The sequence below is a fragment of the Glycine max genome, chromosome 5, assembly GCF_000004515.6.
Source record: "Glycine max cultivar Williams 82 chromosome 5, Glycine_max_v4.0, whole genome shotgun sequence".
Classification (NCBI taxonomy): Eukaryota; Viridiplantae; Streptophyta; class Magnoliopsida; order Fabales; family Fabaceae; genus Glycine; species Glycine max.
This window is the reverse complement of record NC_038241.2, coordinates 1,242,985-1,262,313: the sequence shown is the minus strand read 5'-3', so window position 1 is coordinate 1,262,313 and position 19,329 is coordinate 1,242,985. Positions and strand designations below refer to the sequence as shown.

General features: G+C 29.9%; 1 protein-coding gene and 1 long non-coding RNA gene across 2 annotated transcripts; one reads left to right on the top strand and one right to left on the bottom strand.

Annotated features, from left to right (window-relative positions):
• The first annotated feature begins 1,198 nt into the window (after window positions 1-1,198).
• On the top strand, window positions 1,199-14,946 carry LOC102669965 (uncharacterized). The gene is made up of 3 exons (XR_414243.4): window positions 1,199-1,393; window positions 1,508-1,587; window positions 14,836-14,946. It is a non-coding gene; the product is annotated as an uncharacterized lncRNA (long non-coding RNA).
• On the bottom strand, window positions 14,193-17,580 carry LOC100803669 (transcription factor CYCLOIDEA). The gene is made up of 3 exons (XM_003525600.5): window positions 16,369-17,580; window positions 14,827-16,097; window positions 14,193-14,459 (listed from the first exon to the last, which is right to left on the bottom strand). Exons 2-3 carry the CDS (start codon window positions 15,892-15,894, stop codon window positions 14,397-14,399), a joined length of 1,131 nt encoding a protein of 376 aa, XP_003525648.2. The 5' UTR covers window positions 15,895-16,097; window positions 16,369-17,580; the 3' UTR covers window positions 14,193-14,396.
• Window positions 17,581-19,329: the final 1,749 nt, after the last annotated feature.

Sequence of the window (19,329 nt, the reverse complement as noted above, 5' to 3'; positions counted from 1 at the left end):
TTCATGTTTTAAACCTAATACACCCATAGTTAGTAAATCCACGGAGGGTTCTTGTACTTGTGCATAAGTAACATCTGAAGGTTCTAAGAGAGATACTTAACCCTTTGGTACTTATAAAACGGGTAAAACTAATTAGATATAATTCTTTAGGTGCTGTAATTAGTATTTTTTTTCCAATTAGAAATTATTGAAGGTACTAGCTTCAGTAATTTGCATAACAAAGACAAGCATTAAAATTACACAAATTACTAAAATAAAACTCTAATTCTAATTTAAAGACAACACCAATAATACCTACAAATCTTTCTATAAGTTTATCCTTTTAAAACATCAGACTTGGGTCTTCCATTAGAATATTTATCGAGAGTATTGGGTTTCAAAGTTGATAAATATGGTTCATTAGTCTTCGGCTAGCAATTTACAACCCATAGATTTTTATTTTGTTTTTTCATTTCCAACTCTTCTGATGGCGCAGCAGAAGACCAAAAAAAGAAGTGTACCTGAAATGTGTGTATTTAATTTCCTTCTTCTGAATAAAAAAAAAACAAAAACTTCTTTCAAACAACATGACATGGTCAAAAGAGCAATGGCATGGCACATTCGTAATGTCTAGATATACTAGAGTAGTAGACCTGTGACTAGCTATCTCTCTTTCCCTCAATTAGCAAGTTCCTCAAGCTGTGCAGCTATGCTTATACTTCAACGAAAAAAGGTAAAACAATAGATATGGAGCTGATTGATTAGCCTCACTATGACATGACAGACCTATGTTTTAATAAATAAATAAAATACCTATATATACATACATACTATATGCTTATGTTGGAACTTAGATTAGAAGGGACGAGGAAGCGATCATAGATATACCACACAAACCGAGGTTACTTTATACCACTATAAGATGAAGTAGGACTCTCCCCATTCTAGTAAATGTGAATCTTTCTATACTTAACACACTGTCACAAAACAGTGTAAGTAGCAGTTGTAGTAGAGACTATATATAGAGAGCTTACTGTTCCTTTACGTGACAACCACTAATAAATTAGTAGGTAAACCCTCCCTACTCCTAAACCCTATTTATTATAGATAGCAATTAGTTTGCAACGTACGCAGGCAATTACTAACAAAATTGAACAAGTACCATTTTTTCATGATCATGCCTTCAAATGCAACCTTTCTTTTGAGAGATTTGCTTCATTCATTTTCAATTTTGCTCCCTTTCTTCAAACCAAGCATACAATAATACTTTAGAATCCCTTGTTTCTATATATATGCAACTGATGGATCATTTTCTAACTCGATGTCTTTGCTCATTACCCTCTATATAATTTATAATTAGTTCTTTGCTAATTAGACAGAAAAAATGTATCATTACTCTTTGAATTGATCTTAGGTTAGTTTTTCTCGAACATGTTCATTTTAGCAATTTATTTATCCATCTCCACATTAAGAAAGGAAAAGGGCTATACATGTTGAACTTCATTGCAGTTCTACATTATTTTTGCAGCCTGCAAAACTAGCGTTGCGGATTACATGTTAGCTGTTGTTGAAAATTAAGAGGCACATATCAGACCTTCATTTTCTAAGGTAACCTGTAATTGCATTTTTTTAGCATTTTTATTTCTTACTTTTTGTGTTTCTAGTTTTTTCTCTAGTTATGGTTTGTTTGATAAGTTTGAATGTTTTGTATTCTTTGATATTTTACTATGTGTGAGAGAGATCGATATATTAGATGTTGATGTTGCTATAATTATTAATTTTTACTCTAGAGGAACTTTTCTTTTTCTCTTTTTATGGGGTGAGAGTGTTAGAACTGTTATCTTGATCATGAAAATTGAAAAGGACAAATAGTAGTTTTCTGTTTTCATATGTTTTAATCATTTGATGTGTGTTAAGATAAATCATATGCATAGTATGAATTGGTTTTTTGGTAAATAGGTATAGACGTATGCACAGCGAAAATACCTTAGCATTTTATTAAAAAATATCATTTTTGTTTTGATCATCTCGTCTGGCCTTATGGAGTGATGCCTACTGACTCAAAAAGACGTGAAGAATGGAATCACATTTTGGTTTTTATAACTCAAATATCCCAGCAATTTTACAGTAATATCAATTTCCCTGGATTTCAATAAGATTTATATTTTTTTTTGTTAACATAAAAACAAATATTAATATATTTTCAATCCTATCTAACAAAAGGTCAGATACGTCCCAAAAAGAATGCCTGACAATTTATTTATAGAGATTACAATTTATAATATTTTCTGTAAAAAAATAAATAAAATCAAATAAACAATAAAAATTATCTCTCTTTTATATAAAAAAGAAATATTTATAATTATATATATGATATGAACTGTATGTAAAATAGTTATATATGCTAATACTTTTGATACTTATGTGATGTCCTTGGTGATTCCTCATGAGTATTCAAGAACGAAATAAAGCATTTTTATTTAAATATTCTTTTGTTATATCTCTTCTTTTAGCTTAATTTGATTTGTAACTGTGACTTCAACTAACCCTGTCAAAAAAAAAAAAAAAGTAGTGTGACTTCAACCAACAATTTTTTTTATCATATTACTTTCTTTTTAGACAACCTAATTTTCTATAGAGATTACGTGATTTGATATGAACAAGGTACGTAAAAGCTGAAACAGATTCTTGTTTCATAAGCTTTGGGTCGTATAGATTTTCTTATTTTTCTTATAATATTCGATTTATTTTCTTATGGTGGTTTTTAGTTCCACTTGATTTGCTTAAAACGTGCTGTAGACATTGGTCCAAAACGAGATTGAAGGAGGTGGGGTACCTATAAAGGTACTCTAAAGTCCAAATTAAAATGTCAATTAGCAAAATGATTATTGTGAACAGTGTGCACATCTAGTACCAATCTTAGTGGTTTATTTATTGGGGTAACTCACAAAAAGGTAGTCATGCGTGGCCATAAGGTAATCTCCTTTTAATTTACTTGTCTGGTGTGAACAAGTATATATCAGGGATAATGGATATCAGATGGTGATTGACCATTTCAATACTCCCCGTTAGGCCTTGCTAGTGCTATTAGTTCTCTGCTGCTTAATCCGGTATAGTTAATTTGATATTAATATGTTTGGTTGGGATGCAATTTGTTTATGGAATAAGGATGGAAAAGAGTTTGAATAAAGCGGAACTTAATATCATGTTTTATTTTGAACTGTATGTATTCATAATAATATTTTTATTGGATATAATATTTTTTAATTGGCAAAGCAAGCATATAATAGATAATTAAGATGGTACAAGATATATCTTAACACAGACGAAATTGGAACATATTACACAACACTTTCATACAAAAGTATAGAATCCATAGACCAATTAAAAAATATAAAGAAAAAACAATAGTTAGCCACAACGCAGATCTAAATTTTAGAAGGTCCGAAACGTATTTAGTATTTTCAAGTATCACCTTTTAAAATAATATTGTTTCTATACAACCAACCATGGAGCACATAGATTAATTGATACAGAGTTATTCTAGTTTAACTAGAGATATCAAATTTAAGTTAAGTATGAAATTATATTAAATATTTAAAAAAGTAAATTTATTCCGTAATAGAAAAAATATATATATATAATCAAGTGAAAATATATATGATCTAGAAAAAAAAAACAAAAAACAACCATATAGATCAAATGGAGGCAAATCACACAACTCGTGAAGCCTTTTTTGTTTTTACTTTTTTCCCTTTAAGACCATAACAATGATGCACAAAATAGTGTTTGCTATCATTGGACATTGTCGCTAGAAACCACAACCACTTTCCATATGAAAGGAAATTAGGAACATGAAAAACAGATGACTTATATTTGCATCATCAAGTCGACAAAACCGGCATGAAACATCTATGCCATCGAGCCCAATATTTCTCTTCTTCCTCAAGTTATTTTTTGTTTGAATCCTGTGCAATAATACCTCTATGCAAAAGCTAATACATTAAACGAAATGTAGATGTTCTAGAAGCACTTGAAAAAGGATGTATTTATAGGATCCCCTTGTTCACTTAACGAGGCATATGGAGCTTTTTCTCTATAAAAAACACATGTATTATCTCCATTCCATATCTAGCAATTAGTAAACTCACTCTTTAGGTTGTATGGTATTCAACTCCTAAACAAGAAGTTTTCCAGCAATTGTTTGTCCCATTCAAACCTATTTCTCGGGTATTTTACATATATGGGTCAATTTTTTAAAAATATTACAGCGATAAATTTTAAAATATTACAGATATGAGTAAGTATTTTAAAATACAACTTCAAATAATGAAAGTCGTGTTTTAAAACACGACTTTTGAAAGAATTATTTTAAAAAAAACACAGGTATTATATATATATATATATATATATATATATATATATATATATATATATATATATATATATATATATATATATATATATATATTATAGAAATTCTATTATAACATCCAACTTTAGTTTTATTTATTTATTTTTAAAAATAATGAAGTCGTAGATTCAAGGACTGACTTTAGTTTAATTCCCTGCATTTAAAAAAAAAACAGACTTCTATACATAAATATAAAATACTTGAAGTCATGTTTTAAAATATGACTTTAATATTTTTTTTAAAAAACAAATAATTCTTTCAAAATTTTTATTTTAAAACACCACTTACTTATATTCATAATATTTTTAAAATTTATCCATTTCCTGCAAATTTTTTTAATTGACTCATATATGTAAAAAGTAATATTTCTCCCATTCAAACCAATTTCTCCTCCACCTAAAGCATCATGCATTTGATCCCTTTCGCCAGCTTCCCACCTCACCAACTTTGTTCTAAATTCCCAAACAGTCTATTGTATTACTATTTGTAAATTAATGAGACTCGTGTTTAATTAGTAGCCCTTGCATAATTTCTCTTAATATAACACGATGTAAAAATGTTTTGAAGAGTATTACTAACATTTCTTATCTAATTATGATTATAAATTATAATTTAATTCTATTTGATGAAATGAATGCCGCAAAGTTTAATTTTCTTATGATAAAATATTTATCAGTGTTGCAAATTGTTACGAATAATAAGATAAGATGCACGAATTGCATAAAAGCTGACGTGTAAAAGTGGCAGTTTTTTAAAAATAAACTGATTAAAAAATTAGGAAAAAATATATGATAAGAAATTCGACAGAAAACATAGTGGTACGGTTTTGACGAAAAGTCGTTGGTAACACAACATTTTCAATATCTATTTATATCATGTAATATGGAGCACTATATAATCCAAAAACTTTCGTACAAACCATCATCAATTGATATAGTTAAAAAAATGTACAAACCCATCAATTAACATGGTGTAAGCGGGGGTGAATCACTCAAATTTAAATTTATCAAAACTTATTTAAATAATTTAGATTTGATAATTTTTTATTTAAATCAGACTGAAATTAAATTAATTAAATATGTGAAGTTTGAGTTGTATAAAGGGTTTTAATATAAAAATTTGGTTATCTATTGACATGTTAATTTGTATTAAACTATTATTATTATTATTATTAGTATGTGTAATATATAATATTTATTTAATTTTAAAATATCAAATATTATTAATTATTGATTACGTAGACTTATCAATATGAATTGAGTAAGTATTAATGATTCTTATCTTTCAAGATCAAAATGACAAAAATTTTATTGACTGAAGTCACTTCAGATATGGACTTTTAAAAATATTTTAAATCTATTTAAAAAGAGTAAATCAATAGAAAAAATAATTTGAAACTCATGCTCACTATACTTATTAAAACTCTTTATCTAAAATATGATATGCTTAATTTTTTATCCCGCATGAATATAGATAAGAGTCAATGGAGTGGAGTGAGGTGTGATAACATCATAAAATTTTCTTTTTAATAAAAAATTTAACAATAAACAATTGAATCTGATTCATTTAATAAAAATTTTAACTTATAAAAAATATTACGTTTTAAAAAAAATAGAATTGATCCGTTAATCCAATTTAATTCAAATTGTTTGCAAACGGTTGATTTGGGTTAGATTTCATTTTTTTCTTAAAAAATTAACCTAAATCAATCCGTTCAAATTTAATTAAATTGAATCATGAAATTGATCATATTGAACTCAAACCAACCCATTTATATTCCTATCAATTCGTTAGAAACAAAAGAAAGTGAGAGAATTGGACAATAAATAGACAACATTTTTTCTGATCACTTTCTAAAAAATTCCTATTATATAATAATTCCTTTCCGTATGTATTTTCTTGTACGTACAGATGTTTTATATAATCTAATATAAAATAAGAAAAAAAATATTTTTTTTACTTACTAATGTTAAAATAAAGGTACCTTTTCTCATTAACTAAATAACTAAATAAGCGTTTTTTTTTTCAAATATACCACACCAGTTGAATACTCTTGCTATGACTTTTCATACTCCTTATGAAAAATATATAGGATTTGTTTCTTTTGAGAAAATGCTTTTTATTTTTTAAAATATATAGGATTTTTTTCTTTTGATATGACACAATATTATTTATTTTAATTATTTTATTTGAATTTGAATTATTATACAAACACAAACGTTTAATTTAAAAAAAAAGGGTATGTTTTTATAATTATTTTTTAGAAAAAGAAATAAAAAAATGAGTGATTTCTCATAAATATTTAAAAATAATAAAATAAATTATAATTATTTCCTTATAAATTATTTTAATTTCCTTTCCTAGTTGATAGATGCACATTCTATGTACGGACTTACGTTTTCTACAAAATTTGTCCCTAACAGTGGTTGTTTACATTAAATTTTTAAGAAAATACAATCAACATTGCTGAATTGAAAGAAAAAAATAATCAGATACTCATACGTCGTACCGAATAGGGTCGTTCATTAATAAAAAACAATATGCTTATCCATTCTAATTCATGTTTTATGAATTAATTGGTTGAGATGCATTATTTGTCAAACTACACCATAGTTAGTCGCCCTTAATGGAAAAGGAAATAAATGGAGGAAAGTAGAACTTTCGGTTTTGGATTGGCCATAACATTATGTTTCATTGTTTCATGGTATCTGGTCGTTTTTCTTTGCATACCATATTTCTGTGGTGGCAGTACATGCCGCACTCTCACATGTTTGGGGCCACCAGTAATTACTAGTCTATACTTTAATTTATAAATTTAGTGGCACTTAGGGATTTTTCAACTAGCAATTTCTTTCATTCACCTTGCATTTTTTTTTATTAGTTCATAGGAAATTCTTTTATTTCCTTGCAGCATTGTGTACATGTCCCTGAAATTCCTTCCGTTTCGGATCACTGTGCATTGTAGTGATCTAAAAGAGAGGCAGCAAACAAATAAGGCAACACTCATATGCTAAAAGAAATTTATGTTATTTAATATTCTTAACTCTCTAATTTTTATTGCTTCATTCACATCTTATATACCTTCCAAAAAAATACGCCTTATATAAATTGCACAAATATAAAATTTGTTTATAAAGATGCACAATTTTTTAAATACATACTACTTTTGTTTTTCCGCTGAACCACTCTTTAATCAAATTATTTCAACTTTTGATGTAAATTGCTTAGTTTTATTCAATAACTCTATGTATAAATCAAATTTTATTAATTAATACATGAAATATTTTGACATTAACTCAATGATCAAAAAGACTCATCAAACATTTATAGTTATGTAATGTTGTGGGTAAAACTTGTACTTTCAAAAAGTTTCTTATACATTAGCTAGACTGAATTTATTTAATGAAATAATAAATATTTTTATAATTTTTTAATTTCATTCAACTTCAAAATAAATTATTCCTTAAATGATGCTAAAAAAAACACGCGCGTAAATTGCTAGGATCAACTAAAGGTGGAATGTTTGGATAGTATGTATAAGATCTTTGGTTCAATCCTTAATGTTGTCATTATATACAGAAAAAATAAACACATATATGCAAAATAAAAAGAAAAATTATGAATAAAAAATAAAAGGAAAACATTAAAAAAATCAAATAATTAAAAAGTTTGTATAGAAATAAGCATTAATGAAATAGAAGAATAATGGGAAGATTTTTAATTAACATAACTTACAGAGTATGTATCCATTTTTCTCATTAAATATTAAGCATTAAATACATGTGTTTAGGTTGGGGGATTGAGTATGTTTTTACCTAGGTTAGATCTTTAATTTGTCTATTTTACAAACACAAAATTAGTATATGAATACAAATAAGAATTTCTAACTTGAAGGTAAAACTTTCACTCTTTTTAGTCTCTTAATTAAAAATTCTAGATATTGTATTGTATCTCCTTGGGAGATACATTTCAAACGTATTCTCTCCAACCAGACACAAAATATTTGTTTCTATAGTTTAAAATTACTTCTTTTTTTATAAATAGCTCAGTTGTCTACTAATTCCAATATACAAATAATCTTATATCATAAAATTTTAATTACTTATTATAAGTCTATAATTTTATGAATTTTAAATATAATAATTTATAATTTTATAAAAAATTATTATGAATTAAATAAAATTTATCCTATGCAAATGCACAAACTAAATTTCTAATTTTGTTTTAACAAAAAATATATATCAATAATTGAGATTCATGCAGTTCATTAAATGAAGTGAAGTAAATCTGTATCCGTATCCATATGCTAATTTCAAAATTAGTCAGTCGACAGGTTTCAAATGACCGGTAAAAGAAATTTTTCCAATATTTAAAATAAATAATCACGAGTTTTTTTTTTCTGACAGTAATAGAGATAAAGTTAATTCATTTTTACATAATCTAATTGCTAGAAGAAAAGTATAGGTTTCGAATTTATTCTCAAAAATTGAATGGATCTCAGTGAAAGGGTATTCAGTTGCATTTGATTTACTTTATGACCACTAAGATTGGAATCACACATTTCATGCACTACTACAAAAACGGAAATTCTGATTCTAGTAATACTAATATCACCAATTAATAGAGTATCCCATGTGACCTTCACTCGGTGTTTTTTTGTTTGTGTACACCACCCTCCCCCCTTCCTTTTGGTGCTTCCCTTGATTTGACGGTATGGGTATCTTAAGAAGTGTGCAAACCATAAAATGACAGACATTGAGGGTTAGATAAGCTGCAGAAAAATAAAGGCACTTGTCTGGGTCTTGGTGCAATTATTTTGTTGCCCTAATAATAATCCTTTAAGCCTAAAAGAAGATGTCATTTTCTGTCACTCAAGGACGGGCACTGCCTGTTGCTCTATTTGAGCCCTTGTTTGGTGTTTTCCCTTTGTGTAATCATTCAAAGACACGCCATTATGTTCCATTATCCATAGCCATTTGGGTTTCTCAGGCCTCAATGTCTTCAATTTCGTCCCTACCTACCTAGGGCTTCTATCACAATTTCTATCAGAACATCCAATCCTCTCTATCTTCTGCCTAACCATATCTGCATATTTTACAATTTGCTATTATATCTGATTTCTGGATCCGGGTATATTTCCACTTCCTTAATTTGGTTATGTAATGATGTGTTCTTTTTCTCTTCTTAGTAATTCCCCGAGATTTATTCCTTTCTGATAAAAATAAAAACTAATTAAAGTATATATAGAAATTAAAGCCCAAAACTGGTTTCATGTTTTGGGAGGTGGACACCATTTCTGTGTACTGGTAAAGAAGATAACGTTTTGATCATTCAGAAGTTTCTGAAGTTGCAGATATAGGTACATAGATCTGGGGGTGGTTTTCGGTTTGAGATTTTCATATTATTTTTGCTGCATAAAAAAATTTGGATCTCGGTACCCAATCATGCAAGAAAGGGTAAACGGATCTAGCAAGAAAGTTACTAATGTACTATATGTGGAAGAGCTGCAGTATGCTACTCTGTACTCTAGGATCTAGGGCATCATCCCACACAGTTCCTTTCTCTTGTTCCTGTTTGTTGTTGCTTTTCTTTATTTAGAAAAAAATTAATAAAAACGATAAAACAAATCTCTCAATTTTTTTTTGCAAATTTTATCATATGAAGATTTATGGATTTAGCAGTTAGCACACCAAAGATGTCTTTGACTGGTCTGGTCCGATTTTGGTTTCTTCATCTCTTTCTCTTGGGTGGATTTCTGTGGATTAATTGATCCTGGATTTAGGGTAAAGATGGTTCTGCTGTCATTTTTGTGGTTTTTATGTTTTTGATTATTAGTTAATTAAACTTTGCATCGATTTTCCTGCGATCCATGACTGAGAGGGAAACTGGGAAAGGAAATTCATAAGAAAACACAGATTTGAAGGCAGGTTGTTAGATTAGGGCGGCGTTTGTTCCTGCGAGTCCTCTCTTCTGCAGCGATGAATGCTGAGATAACAGTGAAAACCAAATTAAGAATAAAATTTGGAATATATTCTTTTGTTTTTGTTTGGCCTAAATTATCTTTAATAAAACTAATAATCACCTCTTTTCCTCCACCTCTAAATGTAAATTTTGAAAGAAAGAAAGAAAATATATATATATATATATGCACCAATGGTGTATAACTTTTCTACATTATCATCTAATAAAATATATCATTTATAATAAATTTATTGACTTTGATAATAAAAATATAAGTCATAAAAGATAATTTTTAATGATAATGTATAATTATTAAACTAAAAAAATATTATTTTTGAAAAAATATTGTATTGGTATACAAGTATATATAGTCCATTAATAGTATTAATTTGCCACTGTTTTTGTTAGACAAATTTTTTTAACCATTATATATATTTCAAAATGTTACGAGAATTTTTCAAACGGTTATGGTTCTATAAGGATTATTTATTTATAGTCCATTTGTTTTTTCATAAATTAAAATAACAGTAAATTCGAAACATACCTTTTTAATTATTTAATACTGTTTTGATCTTCTATTTGCTTCTATACAATTTCGCCCATGCGTAGATTAAATTTATTGAGGAAAAAAACAAAACCTTCACACGTAAAATTGTGGAGTTTTCATCTTTTTTTAGGTCTTTGTAATTGCTTATATAGTGTTGGGTGGTTAGGGGACTTTTCATAGTAGTAAATTTCAAAGCCTTAACTCTTAAAATAAATTCAGTATATTTTTATATAATTAACCAAATGTTAATCAAAACTCATTTAGATTACAAGATTATGACTTCAATCTAAGGTAATGATAGATTTGAAATGAAATTTTTTTTAAAATATAAACTTTTTTTTAGAGGGATAATAGTAATATTTGAAGAAGTAAAGGTAGGTTTTTCAGCAAATTTCCGTTACCAAACTGTACTAATGAATAATAATTGAAACTTTTTAGCTTTTAGATTCCTTCTCTCTCTAGTAGAAAGAAACAATGGAACACCAGTTGGAGTGGCACTGCTGCTGCTATTCTGAACCAAAACAGTAACTCATTGCACACACTCTCTCTCCCTCCCCCGATGTCATATAAGTAGTATTAGCTAAAAAGGACTTCTTGCAAGAAATCTGATTCTTCATATCTTTTCCTTTGTTGACCCTTTACTTTTGACCGCATGAAATGGAATATTATTAAGAACAGAGCCACCACAAATCCAAATTTCTGATGTAACACTCTATACTTCGACCATGAATCTAGAGTTAATTTCATATATGTATGAAGAGAAAATTTTAAGATTTTTGCTAGCTACTATATAAAAGTTAATTAAGCTTTTATTAAACAAAAAATATTGTTATTATATAAATATTTTTTTTATTTTCCGTCTTCTTCAAACGAATCTTTGATAATAATAGAATCTGTATCATTAAATAAGTGTATTGATTGTAGACATAATTATCCATGTCTCAATTATCTTCTTAAAACAATGGTATAAACATAAATACAACCATATCATACCTGGCATACTCATTTGCGTGCCTAGCAACACTTGCGGATTAAAGTGTTCTATACTGAATTACTGATCAGTGTATTCTGTAGTACGTGGATACATTTGGATTTGATCATTAATTTCTCCATCCATAAAAGAAGTACATATCGAAAAGAAAAACCTCCCTTTCATTAAAGTTCTGCAAATATTGTTAAGTGTTGTGTTTAATTTCTGAAACTCATGAAATGGCTATTGACCTGTTTTAATATGATGATTACATCGATCTAGCATCAAAATTCTAAAAAGTTACTATATTATTTATACAATATTTAACAATGTTTTTATAATATTATTGTTTTTGTTCTATCATTTAATTTTTTGTTTCATATTTTTCTTTCTTCTTTTCTTTTATATCCTTATCATTGTAACAATTAATTATATAAATAAAATTTATCTATTTCAAATGCTTTGAACTCACGCTAACAGAATTAAGCTCAAAGGGGGAAGGGGAAGGGGGGCGTACTTAACATGTCCCTTTATTTTACTCTAATCGTAGTTTGTGTTATGAATTAATTAAAGACTAAATAAGAGGAACTAAAATCATATTGTTTTTTAATTTAAGAGATTAATTTTATTTTTAAATTTTGGGAATCAAAACGATTCATCCCAAATCTGGATTTATTCCTTGAATTTATTCATCTTCTTCAAGTTTTTCAACATATACTCCTTTTTTAATTACACGCTAAAATGAGACTAATTATATTATTTTACATTCTACTCTTTTTTATCTCACTTGTGGTTAAATAAATTTTTGTACAATTCTATTGCACAAAATCAATTTTTAAAACGAGATGACTCAACTAACTCCTCTCCCTAAAGAAAAACTGAAATGACACATATTCATAAATAAAAACCAAAAAATAGATTTAATGAAAATAAATTAATAAGAAAATCATGGAAAGATATGTGTGAAAATAAATAAAAAATGCATAATATATTACCAAATAGTTTATGCAATCAACTTAGTTGAGATGTTTTGCTGTTTGGCATGGAATTTTTTCTCAATGGACCTGTTATGTTACTAACTAGGAAGACAACTTTAGAAACTAGACATAGTTGTGAAGATATAAATTTCTTATGTTCTTGGATATAGCAGAATATGTCGTTGGAGTCAAATAATCCCTTTTTAGTTATAATACGAGACAACTTGCAATTACTAATTAAAAACCCTACATTCTACCGTACGGAACATATTGGTTGAAGATTGAACTACCAACAACATATCCAGCATAATTGACATAGTTGAATCCCTCAACTAAAGATATTGACCCGTAGTCGTCAATTTCTAACTGTGTATATATGAAAAGGGAATAATTTCTGTACAACAACATCGCCCAAATATTGCTTCATCAAATTGCTATGCAAATATATGAACCTACACTAACAACCCTATCACAAGAAGTATAAACCCCATTCCATTCCATCACATTTTTTTAATTTATTTGTAAATATCTATTTTCCCAATATATATATATATATATATATATATATATATATATATATATATATATATATATATATATATATATATATATATATATATATATATATATATATATATATATATATATATATATATATATATATACATACATATATATATATATATATATATATATATATATATATATATATATATATATATATATATATATATATATATATATATATATATATATATATATATATATATATATATCAATTTTGTCTACAGGAATTGATATTTTAAAATTATTTTATCTTTTTCCTCAATTAACATGCCTTTAGTTACATGCGTAGCTTCGTCTTTTGTTTGCCTTCCTAAATTCTGTGTAACAATCGAGATAAATAATTATGTTAAAAATCAAACGGATAAGTTAATCATACTTGTCCTGGAAGTGGATTTATAGTGGATCATCACCCAAGTGTCAATTCATGTCACGTCTATAAAACTAAGCTGAATTCACACATTGGAATACACTTAAGAAGTTATCCACAAACAATTAGAAACATACATACATCTGAGAAGTAACCCTAACACTTTTCCAAGGGATGATTGTACTTTGAAAAAAAAAACAACCACAATGTGAAAATACGTCAAGTAGCATCAACAACGCTATTATATGTAAATGGATTTGACGGCAATAACAGCACAAATTCTTTTCTTAATACATATCGAACCAGATCGAGTTAGGAAAAGGATCCAATTAATTATTTTCTTAATTAAAACACCACTAAGACAATTATGAGATGCTAACAAAAATTTTAACAAATATGGAGGTTGGGGATAAAAAAGAAAGAAGTAAAATTTTATATATGGAGACGACATACAAAGCATTCACGAAATATTATTTCCCATATGCTAGTAAACGGAAGATACCTTACCCCATTACATGCCAAAAGGAAATTAAAGAAATACACAGCATGATTAATTGTATTTTTATTCTACTGACACAAAAACATGATGGGTGCAATCGATGATGAGCACAATATTAGATGTGATTGCTGTAGGCTTCCCAAGGTTTGCCCAAGGACTGAAATTCTGCAAATTGATGCTGCATACAATTTCATGAGTGAATCATCATCAGCAATATTATTACCGATATACTTCATATATAGGAATATAATATGCATGGTTGTCAGTGAATCAGATCAACATGCTAGTGTTTAAACCAACCATGCATATATTTATATAACTCAAGGGTCTTGCCAGCACGCACTAATTAATATACAGAAAATTCTTATTTGAATGAATCACGGTAGAATTGATTTGTCAATATTCAATAACACTTTCATTTAATTAATTTCTTAATTAGTATTCTATAAGGGCACTTGTTAACCTTCTCTATAACTTAATTATGTGCTAGCTTTATGTCTATTTGAAGTTAAGTGCAACCAATTAATTAACTAATTTGAACTTACTTCCTGAAGGACTCCTGAGTTGTGAAGAGAATTGAACATCATAGTTGGGCTCCACTTGTTCATGATCGCCAAAGAATTATCTTCATGCGCCATGTTCTCTCCCCAATGCTCCTTCGCGTTGTGAGAACTTGGTTCTTGATCAGCCTCAGGAAGGTGCACATCCAAGGAGGGATGGTTCACGCTTTGGCTTTGATGAGTAGTACCCGCAGAGTCTTCAACCGTTTCAAAGGGGTTCCAAGAACTCAAACGGTTCAGGTTTGATGCATCAGCAAGTACTCTCCGAGTTCTCATCTTCTCTCTTGTTCTTTCTCTTGCCCTTTCTCTTGCCTTTTCCCTCGATTCCTTATCAATAGGATTGAATGCACTCTTTCTACAAACCTTGTTTGTTCTTCTCTTCATGTTTGGTACTGTCTCCCTCTCTTGCTCCTCGTTAACTCCTCCACTCACTACAACCTCGTCCAAGCTAGACACCCCTTCGCATTCCGAAGTTGATGATGCACTCTTCGCACCACCAACACTTGTTTTTTCCCTTCCAAGTTGTTTGATTTCACCCTTTGCTTGGTTTAGTAACCAATCCACGGTTTTGCTGGCCTTGTCAAAGCCTAGCATGTCTTGCAACCCAAAAAACCGCTTCGCGACTTCGAGGGACAACCTCATTCTTCGATCTCTGAGGCCCCGTGCGGTGTTGATCTTGCTGTGGCGATCTCTCTTGCTGGATCTCTTTCTTGGAGTGTGCTCCATCGCAATTGAGCCTTCTCCAGGGCAAGGAATTGGCGAGATTTCGGCCGCAACGTCAAGGTTTTTGGTGAGTACTCCAGAGTCAGCTAGAGAGTGGTGAAGTAGGAGGAAGTCATGGTGGTGTTCCTGGAAGATATTTTCGTCAAAGGGAGATTGGAAAAAGGACAAAAGAGGAGGAGGAGGAGGAAGAGGAAGGGCGTAATTCGAATTGGTTTCTTCTTTTGAAGAATTAGTTGGGTTGCTTTCAAAGGAAAAAGGCCTAAAGCAAAATGGTTGGTTAGGGTACGAGATTAGTTCATTGCCGTTGAGGGAGGTATTTGAGGAATACATATCTGGAATGAATTTTTAATATTAAGCTTGGGACTGCACCAAAAATAACCCTACCCCTTCAAGAATATGGAACACTGGTTATTGGTTGGGACTTTCAATGCCTGAGAACGACATGTTTGCTAGCTCTATCTTCCTATTGAAAAAGAAAGAGAAGCTATTAATTCCATCCCTTTCCATCCGTTCATTTTTGTTTTGCCTGTTCCCTGCAAAACATATAACATTATAAAAAGACAACTAAGTGTTGTTAATTAATATTTACTAGTACTACCAGCTAGTAGTGTTTTTTATTTTCACCTAGGGGTGAGTACTTAATCTGTTAGTGAGAGGGACACGGCTACGGATATGATGCACCACCGTATGTGTCTGTGTATATGTTTGTGTTCATGTGTGTGTGTGTGAGTGGTAGCACAGTACAATTGGCTTGCTCAAGCAAAGTAGTACAGTGTGAGAATGACAGCACATAAACAATAATACCTTGTAAGCATGAGAGTTGAATTATGAGAGGGTGAAGTGAAGGAGAGGGAGAGTAGTGAGTGAGTACTAAAGATAATGTGTGAGACAAAGGACCCAACAAGAGCAATTTATTGTAGACAAGGGGCATCCTTTTTCCTAATCGTTTTCTTTTGAGCAAAAAGTTGTGATCTCTTTAGAACGATAAAATTTGCGAGAACAAGTGAGTGAGTGGATAGGGAAAAAGTTTTAGTTTGTGCCACTTCACGTGGTGCGCACAGCACACGCGCGCGGGAGTTGACAGAAAACTAAAACCAACTTCCCTCACGTTACACACCTTTAATTTCCTATACTCTACCAAGCTTGGATATAATTCTCACATTATTGACTGTCCTTGAGCAACAATTTTCACAAATTTATAAAAAAAATATATTATATTCTTTCCATAATTTTAAAAAAATTATCAAAAGCAAACCTGATTTATTATCAAATCTATGATATGAGTAAAAATCTTATATATACGATAAACTTTTAATGTATTGGATAAATGTCTGAATTAATTTGTTTGTTGAAATTAAGGGTACTATTTGCGTTCAACCTTGTCCCACAAAGCATGGTGCGTAGGAGTGGGATGTCACATGCCATGACTTTTTATGGGAAGATTCACATAACTCAAATAATTTCATTTCTTCTTATTATTCCCTTTGTCTTTTTTAACTATATATAATTTTGATTCACTGTTGGTAAAACCTCCAGGTGTATGTCCATTTGTGTCTAACCCTAAAAGTAGATAATGGGTGAAAACAAAGTACAATTATTTTCCATCCAACGAGCTTTGCAATGGTAGCCAATGCTCCCTTTGACTGGGGTTGAACGTCACTTTCTCCAAAAAGAGATGCGCTATCGCTCTCAGTCTCACTCTCACAAACACAAACTCTCTCTCTCTCTCTTCTTGAGTTGAAGTTGTGGTTTTTGCGGTAGATGTCAATGTATGCATCTATCAATTATCATCTATCTATCTATCGATATCAGAGAGTCTATTAGCTAGAGAATGTTGCTGTTGTTGGTTCTCTTCCCATGCGTGCTGCGTGTGCTTATCGGTTATGCTTACTTTGATATATATAGCAAAGTAGGCTCACTCTCTCTTTTTCTCTGTCTACCACCTCTTTGTAAAGAAAGAAAAGAAATGGCTTGCGCAGTTTTGCACTTGTGCCTGTACTTGCCACTGGCATATACATGTGTATAGAGTATGCCACCTTCCAAGCCCTAATAATCAATTGCAACTTGCCATAGATGCAAAAAAAAAAAAAAACACCCCATGATCTCTCTCCCAACTAGGTTGTCAAAATGGAGGCAATAGTCCATCCACACTTGAAAGCACTCTATACTACTACTACACCAAAATTTTCTGTTTTTTCTCCCTTTCTCTTTCTGTCTTTCCATTTATACATGCCGTTCTCCCCACCACTACTTATATCTCTCTTAGATTTCTCTCTCTATAGCCATAGCAGTCTCGATCAAGACCACTTTAGATGGCATAATTACAAGGACCACACGATATACGGCAAAGGCAAAGGGGTTGGTCTGGGGTTGTTTTCAAGCAGGAGATAACTATGACAATAAAGCACTGGTGAATTTGTGCAGTAGGAGTGCTTGATTGCGAGGGCACAATTATCCTCCAAAAAAGTCGTGCTTAAATATTCTCAAAATGCTTTAATTTCATTTCTGTGTGCGTGGATGGTTTGTTTCTTTTTTTTTTTTTCTGTCTGTACTATATAAGGAAAAAGGAACAAGAAACAATTGTGGTTCAAATTGCAAGCTTTAATTTCAACTCATTTGTTTCAAAACTTTTGTTGATAGTTATCAAACCACTTGTCTAACTTGTACAACTGGATAAATATATATATATATATATATATATATATATATATTACTTGATATTTATGTGTTTCTTTAGGAAAAATAAATAAAGAAATCTGACTTTGTGCAGGCTAAAACAAAATAAAATGTTGATAATCAATGAGGGGTTTGTTACCTCAAATAAAATGTTTCCTTGACTCAGAAATTAGTTTTGTACTAAGTTTTCAGGAATTCATATATATGATTCTGATGGATGATAAGCCTATAATTAATGCATCTTCCCCTCATGTTGAAAGTATCTGAAGTTCATGAATTCCAACCAGGCATGTATGATCTAATAAAATAATTAATGTACATGTGGGCCAGAAGAAAAAGGACACATGCTAGTGATTAGGGCATTAAATTAAGTAACACAAGCTATTCTGCTAACTTTACATACATAGAGGGCACCCATGTACCTGAGTGGCTATACAGATATTTTTCGTGTTGGAGTATTCCATTGGCTTTTCCCCTCAATAACATCAGAACTTGACTAGGTTGTTTGTGTTCTGTGAAGTTAACTAGATACCAAGATAGAATTGTTTGGTTCTTCTTTTGGATTTTTTTGGTTGAAGCTGTATTCATTATTGAGGTATAGCTTTTGACAGAAAGCAGAAAACATACCCATCTTCGTCCATTATGAGAGGAACTTGTCTGCTACCTAGAGTTTAACTATAATGAATTAAATTGATTAATAAGAGCAAGTTCTCCATTGCATTAATTGTATTATCTTTTTTCTGCTATGATTTGATTAGATGGCCCTAAAGTTTCTTTCACACCCTAGGCAACTTTCCCAAATCAATGTTAATTGGTAGGTCCCAATGATTTGATGATTAAAATCTACACGCAGCCATTAGGGTTACCTCCAATGGTAGAATTAAATAGAAGCGACAAAAAAAGGTTTTGATTTTGATTTCTGTGGTCCTTTGTCTAAAGTTTGTATTGATTGGTTATCCATAATTATTAATTACCGGTACATATCTTTTTTGATGCGTCTCAAATAATTACCAGTACATTACTTGAACATTATATGAATGGTTTTAAATGTAGATAGAAAAATATAACTATATAAGAAATTTAGGTGGA